At 33.2% G+C, this 12,937-nt stretch overlaps 1 protein-coding gene across 2 annotated transcripts in view; it reads left to right on the forward strand.

Moving 5' to 3' along the window:
• The first annotated feature begins 1,210 nt into the window (after positions 1 to 1,210).
• Positions 1,211 to 12,937, forward strand: part of GPRC6A (G protein-coupled receptor class C group 6 member A) — a 33,789-nt gene continuing 22,062 nt past the window's right edge. For both annotated transcript variants that reach the window (XM_003769393.2, XM_031964367.1), the window contains exons 1-3: positions 1,211 to 1,483; positions 5,049 to 5,352; positions 11,387 to 12,214. In XM_003769393.2, the coding sequence (XP_003769441.1) occupies positions 1,290 to 1,483; positions 5,049 to 5,352; positions 11,387 to 12,214 (1,326 nt within the window). In that variant the 5' untranslated portion in view covers positions 1,211 to 1,289. The remainder of the gene's footprint in view (positions 1,484 to 5,048; positions 5,353 to 11,386; positions 12,215 to 12,937) is intronic.

The raw sequence follows: 12,937 nt of genomic DNA on the forward strand, positions 1-12,937 counted from the left end.
GATCATATATATTCTTATATATCTTAGATATTGGACTCTTATTAGAGATATTTGGTGGAAAGCTTTTTGTTTTTACCGGATAATGCTTTCCTGTCTTATCTGCAATACAAAAGCTTTCAATTTCACATAATTAAAATTATGTGTTTAAACTTTTTTGATCACCTCTATCTCTTGTCTGGTCAAGAATTCTTCATTAGTCAAAGCTATGGAAGATACCTTGTTTCAAATTTTTAAAGAGAAATTTTTAATATTTGAGCCATATTTTCATTTTTAGTTTAATAAGAGATATGGTGAAAGATACTGGTATATATCTAGTTTTTGCCAAACTGTTTTTCAGTTTTCCCAAAAGTTCTTGTAAAATAGGGAATTTATCCAAGCAATTTATTTCCTTGGTCTTATATAACATGCAGATTTTTAGTTTGATTGGTTGTTCTTCCTTGCCTAATGTGTATCATTGTTCTACCTTTCCATTTTTTAAATCAGTCCCAAATAATTTCAGCCTTTTCTTATAATAAGAAATAAAATCTAGAAGTGTTATTTCCATTTCATCATTATTTTGCTCCCATTATTTCTTGTGAGATTCCTCCAAAATAAATTTAATATTACATATTAAATAATATATTCTCTAAATTATAATAACATAACTACCTCCTTGATGATTTGGTTTGCAAATCTGTAAGTTAATGTATGTAATGCTGTCATTTTTATTATGTTAGTGCAACCCAACTGTGAATAATATATATTCCTTTAATTAGTTGTCATTTCATTTCTCTATGGACTTTAGTGTTTTATAAATGTATATCTATATTTCAGTACTTTTCTAAAGGGAAGAGATCTCATATGATATATTGTAAAAGGAAAAATCAACAAGCACAGTGCTTAAATAATTATTGCATTTCATTTCAGTCAGTCAGAAAAAAAGAAATTACATTCAACTTTGAGAGAAATTTCTTTATGCAGCTTGAGAAAGAACTCACATTTTTCTCAAAACATTTGCCTTTTTCCTTAATCTAGTAAAAATATTTTGTCAAAGCAAGATATATCCAAAGACCATCTGCAAATTATTCCACATTTTTCTTCTCATTTTGGTATTTGAGACACTCTAGGTGAAAAAAACAAGTTCAGTTTCTACTATCAGCAGGCACATGGATATTTAGTATTCTACCTTTTGATTTTTCCCTATACTTTCATTTGTGTTTACAGATGAAATAAGACCCAGGTTGTTGACCCTCCAGTGAGCTTAATTGATTCCTCGGGCTTCACATAAAGCAAGCAAATGGAATGGAAGCATGGTGTTATTAAGAATATTATTTCTCTGCTTTTTGACCATTTTAAATTTCTCCCAGCCCTGCCAGATTCCTGATGACTTTGTGGCTGCCAGTTCTCCAGGACATATCATGATTGGAGGTTTATTTGCAGTTCACAATAAAATTATTCATTCAGAAAAATATTACAGAAGACCAGAAATTCAAACTTGTGAGGGGTAAGTAATGCTACAATATCACATATTAGATATCAAGATTTGACCATGGGAACCAGTCATGTAAATTGTTCTGTTTTAATCTTATTGACATCTAAATAGCTCTCATAAAATTGAAATCTATGAAGGCCTTGGTTTTAATGTTACATATGCTTGGTTAGCTGCATATAGCCAGTGAATCTGTGAGAAACATTCATTGCTACGAAGTTCAATGAATCCTCCAAAGTGAGGAACAATCTGTACTTTTGAATAATTTTTTGGATTTTATTGAGCAAATGTTTTGAAAGACTAAGAAGAGAATGAGAAGATAAGACAGCCCATCCCACACTACAAGAACATAAAGTAAATTTGGGTGTCTTAATGATTCCTAACCTGTTATTATGTTAGCACAGATTATTGAGCAGTGCATATTTTTTAATTATTTCTCAAAAGAAGATTTCAAACTTTATCTTGTAGGCAATAGTAAGTCACCAAAGGTTAATATGAATATGAATAATAGTAATTAGTCTGGCAGTAGTATGTATATATAAATGAAGACAGGAAGGAAGGAGAATGGGAAGACCTGAAAAGAAATTATTGCAGCAGTAGAGACACGGTAAGTAGGACCTCAATACAGGAAAAGCACTGAGAATGGAAAGAAAGGAATTAATGCAAGAGGTTCCAGAGGGAACTGGTGGCTACTTGAACAGGAGAGGTGAAGGATATTAAAAAATTAAACATAATATCAAGATTTCAAACATGAGAACCTGATTGAATGATTATGCCATTAACTTAAGGAGTGAGATCAGAAGGGGAAACTATATATTAAGAAGGAAGCTCAGTTTGGGGCATAACAAAGCTGAAGTATAGCTGGAGAAGTCTCACAGGTGGTTGGTGTTATGGGTCTTGTCTCAGAAGAAATTTTGAGGGCTGGAATCTTTTACATAGTTGTAATGGTTAAAGCTATGAGACTAAATGAGATCATCTAGGATCAATGTATATCCAGAGAGAAAAGGGAAAAGGGATAAGAATGATAAAAGAACAAGAGACACCAGTGAAAGCAATTGAAAAGAAATTTGAAGTCATACTTGAGTCTTCCCTTTCTCTACCATAGCTCCACATCCAAGCAGATGACAAGTTCTACTTATTTTCTTTTCTCTCTAATCTTTCCCTTTTTCTACTTACTTAGTCACTATCTTAGTTTGGGTTCTAGTCACTTGTTATCTGGACAACAGCCTCATGATTGAACTGCTAGTTTCCAGTTTCTCCACTCTCTAATTCACCCTCCATATAACTTTTAATCTTACTAAAAGTGCAGGTATGATCATAATCATTATCATGTTCATAAAGTTCAGTGACTTCATAATAATCTGACTTGAACTTATTTCTCCAAATTGATTTCATGTGATTTTCCATTATGTACCCTTGATTCTTACTGTTAGGTCACATGTTGTTTTGCAAACATGGCATTCCATTCCCCCATCTTTATATCTTTAAATACTCTGTTCATCAATCTAGAATGTTTCTATTTCTCACCTCTGCCCCTTATAATCTCAGCTTCTTTCAAGGGTATCACAGCTTTTTGTGCCATGGTTTTCCTTTCCTGTACCCTTTAGTTAGCTGCCAAGTTACATTACATTTACCTTGCATAAATCTTGTAGTTTCTGTCCATATCTATCTATCATATATATATATATTCCATTCCCATGGCAAGGGGAATATAAGGAATATTCCTTATTCCAAGGAATAGAATATAAGGTCCTTGAGCTGTTTTGTAGAAGCTGTTTTGTTTTTATATCCCCAAAGTCTGGTACAGCATTTTGCATATATGTTAAATCCTAAATAAAAACTAAAATGAATGCACTGACCTGAAGAGAGATCTTTAATAGAAAAGCTCTGTCCTTGGTCCTACTCTGCTAAACTTAAAAAAAAATTTTTTTTTAATCAGTGGACTGGGTTTATGGACATAATTTATGGACATAAAAAGCATGTTCACTAAATAATTGGGTAGCAGAACTGGCAAGATCCTGAATGTTGGGTTGATTCTAATAAGATGACATGTAATGAGAACAAAGATAAAGTCTTACACTTAAATTCAACTAAACACATTTAATATGGAAAGTCAAACACAAATTTTTGCTAGAAAAGGGATATTCATTTTAGAGGCTTGAAAAGTTAAGATGTTTTAGGATTATAATGTGGATTAAAAATCTAACCATATCTAAATAATGCCTAGCATGGTGTCTAAAGGTGATAGTTTTACTATAGTCCAACTATATCAAGTCTATCATGTTCAGATCTAACTTCCATACTTAAAGAACATTGACAAACTTATGATGTTTATCCAGGAAAGAAAAAGACTTAGAGAAAGATTAGAATCTTACAATGAGAAAAGACCTGAACAATCACTTAAACCAAGCATTACCTCCAACATAAATAACTGTCTTCAAATTACACGTTTAACATATTGGATTACTTGCTTCTAGGGGATAGGAGAAGGGAAAGGGAGGGGGGAAAATTGAAACAGTTTTACAAGGGTGAATGTTGAAAATTATTCATGCATATGTTTTGAAAATAAAAAGCTTTAATAATAAATAAATAAATAAACAAATAAGTAGCTGTCTTCAAATCCTTGGAAAGCTCTTCTATGGAAAAAAAGGCTTTTGTGGTCTTCTTTGGGTGAAGAGAAGGCAGGTCAAGGACTGATAGACAAAAGTTTCAGGAAAACAATTCAATTTTGACTCAATATATGAAAGAACTTTTTCAACTATTAGAGTTATTTTAAATTTGAATGGAAATTTATAGCAATTGCCCTATCATTTAGCGATATTCAAGCTATATCTAGATGACATATCTGTCACAACATGACACTTGTATCTGATGGAAATATTGTCATTTCTTAAATATAAGTTGAGTTAGGCAAACCCTAAGATTTTATCGATCTGATTCTCCCATATTTTTTCTCTCTTCAGCAAAAAAAAAAAAAAAAAAAAAAAAAATTACTAAATAAGAAGTAAACTTTGGGAATTTTTTATCATGCAGTATTATTCCTTATTAATCCCTCTAGTTTTTATTCTGACAGTCTAATAAGTCAAATCTCTTTAGAACATAGGTGTGTCTCCTGATAGCATATAATTGACAACAGTTCCAAATGAGCTTGATTAACTATTTTGTCAGCTGAAGGGAGTTTAGAAGCAATAAACCAGAATGGGAGTGGGGATTGAGGGGCAAGCAGAGTGACAGCTATTAGATCTGAAGCCTAATATGTCATATTTCCTTAAAACATAGGAGTGTGATTATAAAGAAAAGACAGAAACATTAAAAAAGCAGACTGACATAACAATAAACCAAAGTTGTCAAGGCAAACTTATTCTCTAATTCAAAAGTCTGCTTCAAGAGTATGCACCAGAGAAATATTTCCACCATCACCCCCCAAAAAAATGTTTCAAATGGACAAAGTTTTTTAAAAAAATAGACCAGCTATCTAGACAATTTACTTGTTTTACTTGTAGAATATTTCATTCCTGGAAGCATTGCTAGAACTTATCAAAGTATAATGTCCCATTTTAAAATACTTATTTCCTGGCAGCTTTGAAATTTCAATGTTTCTTCAAACTCTTGCCATGATACACAGCATTGAAATGATCAACAATTCCTCACTACTACCTGGAGTTAAACTAGGGTATGAGATCTATGACACATGCACTGAAGTAACAGTAGCAATTGCAGCCACTCTGAGGTTCCTCTCTAAATTCAACTGCTCCCAAAACATCGTGGAATTTCAGTGTAACTATTCCAACTACACACCAAGAGTTAAAGCTGTCATAGGAGCCAGCTACTCAGAAATAACCATGGCTGTTTCCAGGATGTTGAATTTGCAACTTATTCCACAGGTATGTCTTTTCTTGAAATCTATCTTGCTTTTCTATTGGCATCTGCAATGATTAGCATAACACTTTGCACACAGTAAGCACTTTGCACACAGTAAGCACTTAATAAGTACTTTTTCATTCATTTATAGTTTACTTTTGAACATGCTAATCTAGATCTTTCCTGGGCAAGAGGACCTAGCCAATACACAATTTTTGAGGTAATAGAAATTCTGATTCCTCATTAGTTTAGGAAGGGATTTGTGTGGCCATTGCAGACTGTGGTAAAAAATTGGAAGACCTTGTTTCCAAATCTGGCTTGGTCTCTCACTAGACATGTGATCTTAAGTCATTTTATGGTTTGGGGAATATGAAATTCCTCATTTACCAAATACTGGGGATAGATAGGGTTCTCTTCTAATGCAAAATTTTTCTTCTACTCTATGGAAATTTCACATAGCAAAGGCTTTCTCTAACTCCCAAGAGGGCCAAGTAGCATGAAGCATGAAGACGATAGGATTTTGAAACTTAAATCTATGAATTTAAAATACATTATACATGGAAGATGCTGACAGATTTGTTCCATTGTTCATCTTCTCTTGCAGTTTCATCTTTAAACAGTCCTGGCCTTAATTGGCCATAGTTATCTGATATAATTAGGTCTTTTGCCAAGTTTTCTGTAAACTTGTTTCCTTCTTCACTGTTTTTTTTTTCCCTTCTGATCTTATAAGAAAATATTTGCACATACTTTTCCACTATCCTCCTCAGTAAAGTTTTTAACAAGTTTTTGCCCTTGTTTTTCATGTCTCTTTTCTTGAGAAAGATCAAACATTTGCTACAGCTGCAAACCTTAACTTCCAGCAAATTTTTTATGATAATACCCTTGTTTTATGATAATACAAAATTCTTTGATACATATAACAAGAAATTTTTTTTGTTTAGTGGTTCTCTAATTAATAATATCAAGTGAAATCCAACCATTCTGGAGAGCAATTTAGAACTATGCCCAAAGAGTTATCAAACTGTGGATATCTTTTGATACAGCAGTGTCTCTAATGGGTCTATATCCCAAGGAGATCATAAAAAAGGGGAAAGGACCCACACCTACAAAAATGTTTGTAGCAGCCTTTTTTATAGTGGCAAGGAACTAGAAACTGAGTAAATGAATGAATGCCCATCAGCTGGGGAATGGCTGAATAAGTTATGGTATATGAATGTTATGGAATATTATTGTTCTATAAGAAACAATCATGAACTGATGCTAAGTGAAGTGAATAGAAGCAAGAGAACATTTTACACAGCAACAACAAAATTATGCAATCATCAATTCTGATGGACGTGGTTCTTTTCAACAATGAGGTAATTCAGGCCAATTCTAATAGACTTGTGATGGAGAATCATCTGCACTCAGAGAGAGGATTGTAGAGACTGAGTGTGGATCACAATATGGTATTTTAACCTTTTTGTTGCTTTTTGCTTGCTTTTTGTTTTCCTTATTTTTTTCCTTTTTTGATCTGATTTTTCTTGTACAACATGATAAATGTGGAAATATGTATAGAAGAAGTGCACTTGTTTAACTTATATTGAATTACTTGCTGTTTAGGAGAGGAAATGAAGGAAAGGATGTGAGAAAAATCTGAAACACAAAGTTTAGCAAGGGTGAATGTTGAAAACTATCTTTTCATATATTTTGAAAATAAAAAGCTATTATTTAAAAATATATATCAAGTGAGATACAAAATAGAGATATTCTCATCAAAGATATTTATCATCACTCATTGTCATGAAGTATGTTTAACATAAAGTCTAAATATATGGTTCACCATCTAAAGATCATGAATTTACTCTGTTAATTGCTTGAAGCTCTAGAATATTACAGAGCCTAATAAATGAAAGACACAAACTCTCAAGAGTTCAGTTTAATAATCCTCACAGAAAAAAAAAACCAAAAATAAATAGGGGATAACTATTGTCTAAACAATGAGGTCCAGAAGATATACAATCTGTTAAGCTGATTGGTCCATCAATACATACAATTTGGAAAGACATCATAGACAATGGGCTGAGTCTAGAACTGAATGGAAGTGACAGTGATAATATGATCTGACAATTGACATATCATGGGAAGCAGTATGGTACAACAGCAGTGTGGTACAATGGAAGCAAAAGGGGATTGGGAGTGAAGATTCTGGGTTCTAATACCAACCCAGTCACACACTACTTATGAAATCTCAGGAAAATCACTTAACCTCCTTAGGCAAAGTTTTCACATTTATAAAATTAAATTGTAAAAATGTCCTTTGTAGTTCTAAATCTATGATGCAAGGATAATAGGTTGATAGTAGTTGGAATATGGAATTAAAATGAGTTTATATTCATTTTAATTAATATAACATATTAAGTGACTATTTTCTGTTTAAGCATGTATATGGAAGGCTTTTTGAATATGGGCTTTTTGTGATTATCAATTTCTGTGAAAGGACTAGAAAAATTACAAAGACTAGAAGCTAAAGATTATAAGATGGCATAAAAATTTATATCAGACTATATATCAGAATCAATAAGAAAGAAGATATTTGGCATAGACAGAAATATCTAACATCCTAGTGTTTAGAGCTGGAAAAGAACTCTTAATGCATCTAGTCCACCTCACCTCCTATTCCACAGTTAAAGAAACTGAGACCTAAATACATTTCAGGACTTACTTAAGGTCACACAGAGAGATTTGAATCCAGATCTTCTGAGTTCAAATCCAGTTCTTATGAAAGTTTGGAGTCTCTGGATAATATATGCATAAGTAAGGAAGTCATATGGGGCTAAAATAAGACAAAGTGCACCAGACTGAATTATACCAAGAAGAATATAGTTCGAAATGGTACACCACTTTAATAACTAGGGAATAACTTGACCACTGAAGAAAATAGAAATCCTTGTGTGCCAGGGCATTTGGGGAATGATAAACCAGGCTATGCTTGGTTATGTTTTCCTATGGCTGCTGATTTTCTTTAAAATTCCTCATGAATAAAAACAGAAAATTTATTTTTAAATCTTAGTTCTTCACTTTTAAATATTCTACTTTCTGGCTACTTCCAGCTTTTAAGATGGAAAATTCAAGCTTTTTTTTCTACAATCTTTTCTTTGGTTTTCTAGTCAACAAATACCCAGGCCTAGCCATAGTTGTTTAAGGCTTACTTAGCCTTAAAATTAAATATACTATGAATTAAAGCTTGGAGACAATATGCCTTTTTTTTTTCAATTTTTTTACATTTTTATTTAAAGTTTCAAGTCCAAATTCTATTCCTCACTCATTCTTTCCTCTTCTCCCCCGCCCCCCACCAGAGATAGTAAGCAATCAGATGTAGGTTATTCATGTGCAATAAAGTAAAACATTTCTATATTAATCCATATGTACAAAAAAACTCAAATAAAAGAAAAAAATGAAAGAAAGCAAAAAATAGCATGCTCAGATCTGTAGTCAAAATAATAGTTCTTTTTCTAGAGGCGGATAGTATGCCTCATAGTCATTTGGAATTGTCTTAGATCATTGTAGTGCTGGGAATAAATAGCTAGGTCATTCACAATTCTTCATCAAACAATATTTCTGTTTCTGGGTATAATATTCTCTTGGTTCTGTTCACTTCACTTTGCATCAGTTCATGTAAATCCTTCCAGGTTATTCTGAAATCTTCCAACTTGTCAGTTCTTATAGTACAATAATATTCCATTACAATCATATACTTCTTCAGCTTGTTTAGCTATTCCTTAAATGATAGGCAACCCTTTGATGTCCAATTCATATCCACCACAAAAAAAAAGCTGCTAGAAATATTTTTTGTACAAGTACGATCTTTTCCCTTTTTTGGATGTCTTGATTTTCACAATTTTATAGCTCTTTGGACACAGTTCCAAATGGCTCTCCAAAATGGTTGGGACAGTTCACAATTCTACCAATTCTACTTTCCCACTTTTCACCTATCTCCTCCAATATCCAACATGTTCCTTTTTTTTGACATATTAGCCACTCTGATAAGCATGAGGTGTTACCTCAGAGTTGTGTTAATTTGCATTTTTCTGATCAATAGAGCATTTTATATGACTATAGATAACTTTGATTTCTCTGTCTCAGAACTGCCTGTTCATATACTTTAAGGATAATATGCTTCTTTAGGAAAGTTGCTAAACCTCTATTCCTAGTTAGCAAGTTTTCATGGTCTGCTGAGGGCTGATTCCATTGTAATGATTACCTTCTATGCCTACATACTCACATGTCACCAGAAATGAATGTCTGGGTAAAATAAAACCCAGCTCTTCCCCAAATCCTTCAGTAATCCTATGTTAATAACTAGGAGCACAAGACAGTATTAAGGAGAAGGTCTAGGTATAACTAGATGTTCCAAGATGTGAACATTTCAGTCTCATCTTGCTCAGGATGTTCTGGTTTTTGTTAGTTCAAGGGACATATGATGGTTAAGGCAAGACAATGTTCCTGTGAAAGCACCTGCTTAAATGCTATTCACTTGGACTATTAATTTAGACCAAGATATGATTTATATATAAATAGATAGATATTTCTATAGATATAGATATAATTTCAAATATATCCTGACTAAAATATGAGAGAAACTTTTAAATATTTCCTTAAAACATTTTAAGAATAACAAATTATTTTACCTAAAATGCATTATTCATAAACAGCTTTATGGAAACACATTATTTTCTTGTTCAATAAAAGCTCAGTGCTTCATGCTATGTACTAAATCTGGAATGACAACATTTTCTCATGTATTTGACATTGCCATGACATTTTCCTTGACAAAGAAGTATTGATGGGCACTTTAGTCTCTATTTAACTTTTGTTTTTATGGAACCACCAAGAGAAAGATTTCTCTGTATTTCTACTCAGGAATCACTTATGTTTAAAAAAAAAAAGTCAGGCACCAACAAATATGTATTGACTTGCAAGATTTCATCAAATAAAGTTCCCTAAACACATACATATATACATACATACACACAAACACGTACGCATACACATGAGTATAACTAAAGTTTAAAAATCTTCATAAAATGAAATTATCAAAATTTTAAAGCAAGGCTAGTATTTTGTATACATTATAAGTATAAAACCAAATATATTTGACAGTATAGATGGAAAGAATCAGAAAAAAAGCAAGGATTTACTATCTACATATCCTTTGCTCAACACTCTGGTAGATACTATAGGTAGGGCTTCTTAAACTTTTTCCCACTCACAATTCCTTTTCACGCAAGAAATTTTTATGCATCCCGGGAATATAGGCATATAAAATAGATGTCTAAGTCAAACATTTACTGATAATAAATCATAAAGGAATTTATTTTTAAACAATTGTTTGGTATACATATGATTTTGCTATTTATTAAAGATGTATACTAATGAGAGGTGTGCTTGTCTACTTTTACATAAAGAATTAAATCTTGGGGGCAGCTAGGTGGTGTAGTGTTAGAGAACCAGCTCTGAAGTCAGAAGGACTTGAGTTCAAATGTGTCCTCAGACACTTAACATGTCCTGGCTGTGTGACCCTGGACAAGTCACTTAACCCCCAATTGCCTCAGCAAAATATTAATTAATTAATTAATTAAATCTTGGGGGAATATTTTATATCTTTTACTGATGCCAAATTTTTGATGACCCCCACATTTAGTTATACAACATGACCCACAGTTTAGGAAGCTTTGCTATAAAGGATATTTTGAAAAAGTAAATGATAAAGTCACTTCTCTCAAGGAATTTAAAACCTAATGAGGGATAATGTTTTAGCACATATAATTTTGTCAAACAGAGAAAATAAGTTTTTTTTTAAGAAATTACATTAGATATTCAGGTGCTAAATGGTTTGTAGCCTCTGCCTTCAGAGGAAGAGTTCAGTAAAGATTGAGTTTAGTTAGGGTAAAAGACCTTGATGGAGGAGATGAGAAAATTAAGATGAGGAAGAGATAATGTGACTTCAGAGCATCTAACAGCCACTTGGGACTCACCATCTACTCACTGTAACTGAATTGTTTGGTCTGCTTTTAGGTGAGCTATGCTTCCACAGCAGAAATCCTAAGCGATAAGGTGCGCTTTCCTTCTTCTTTTCGAACTGTGCCCAGTGACTTCTATCAAACCAAGGCCATGGCACACTTGATCCAGAAGTCTGGGTGGAACTGGATTGGCATCATCACCACTGACGATGACTACGGACGCTTGGCACTTGGCACATTTGGAGCACAAGCCTCAGCAAACAACCTGTGCATTGCATTCAGGGAGATCCTCCCAGCCTTCCTCTCTGATAGTACCATTGAGGTCAGGATCAATCAGACACTTGAAAAAATCATGGAGGAAAGGCATGTCAATGTCATCGTGGTCTTCCTAAGGCAGTTCCATGTATTCAACCTTTTTAATAAGGCCATTGAAAGGAATATAAATAAGGTCTGGATTGCCAGTGATACCTGGTCAGCAGCTGTCAAGATCAGCACCATTCCAAATGTCAAACGCGTTGGCAAAGTAGTAGGGTTTGCATTTAAAGGTGGAAACATGTCCTCTTTCCATGACTTCATCCAAAATCTACACTTAATGCCTAATGAAAACAACAAACTTTTAAGTGAATATATCATGCTCTTGTCATCCTGTTCACATGTCAAGGACAATGATTTGAATTATTGTATTGCCAATTATTCTCAGGAGAACTGGGACTACAGGATGGTGGAAAGCAACTTCTCCCTGAGAAACAGTTTCCTATTGCATAATGCTGAGCCAGGGCATGTCCATAGCGTTCAGCTTGCTGTATCTGCTCTTGCTTATGCTATTCGGGATCAATGTAGAGACCGAAATTGCCAGAATCCAGCTGCATTTCAACCTTGGGAGGTACTGTAACTGTATGTCCAATTCAATTACTTCACAATTATTCTTGCTTCTGGTTTTTTTTTCCCCTTATTTTATTATGGTCTAGGTTTTCTGGTACTTTGCCCTTCAGAGAAAGAAAATATATTTTGCATGGTTGAATCATCTCCCATAATTGTTTTTTGTCTTAGTATTAATAGAGACACATGAATAGGGACAGAGACTGAACTTGTAATTCCATTGGTATTGGAAACTTAGTGTCAAGACAAGGTTGAAACACAAGTTTTCTCAAATTCAATGCTCTATCTACTATGCTATCTCAAAAGAGTAAATAAGCCACGGAAGAAATATACATTTGTCTTTCCTTTCTGAAAACATGTCTAACTGGGAGGAATTAAAATTAGAATCTAATTTCAATTATGAAACTCTCTGATTTTTTTTTTTAAATACATGAATGTGCATGACAATGTAACTTGTGTCTTTGGAAAATGACAGCAATTTTCTCTAATATTTCCAGCTATATGTGTTTGGATTCAACTTGTATGTCTTGGGATAGAATTTACTTGAATACCTTAAAAGATCCAAAATACAACAGTGACGATACTTTTTTTTCTACCAGAACAGATTACATACCCTCTAAGCTGTGGTAGACAGTCTTCATGAATTGCTGTGGCCAAATTAATTCATTGTTGTGCAACTTTTTGATGATAAGCTCTTCCACACTTAATCTATCATCAGTCCATTTTT

This window comes from Sarcophilus harrisii, chromosome 4, assembly GCF_902635505.1.
Source record: "Sarcophilus harrisii chromosome 4, mSarHar1.11, whole genome shotgun sequence".
In the NCBI taxonomy this organism is placed as follows: domain Eukaryota; kingdom Metazoa; phylum Chordata; class Mammalia; order Dasyuromorphia; family Dasyuridae; genus Sarcophilus; species Sarcophilus harrisii.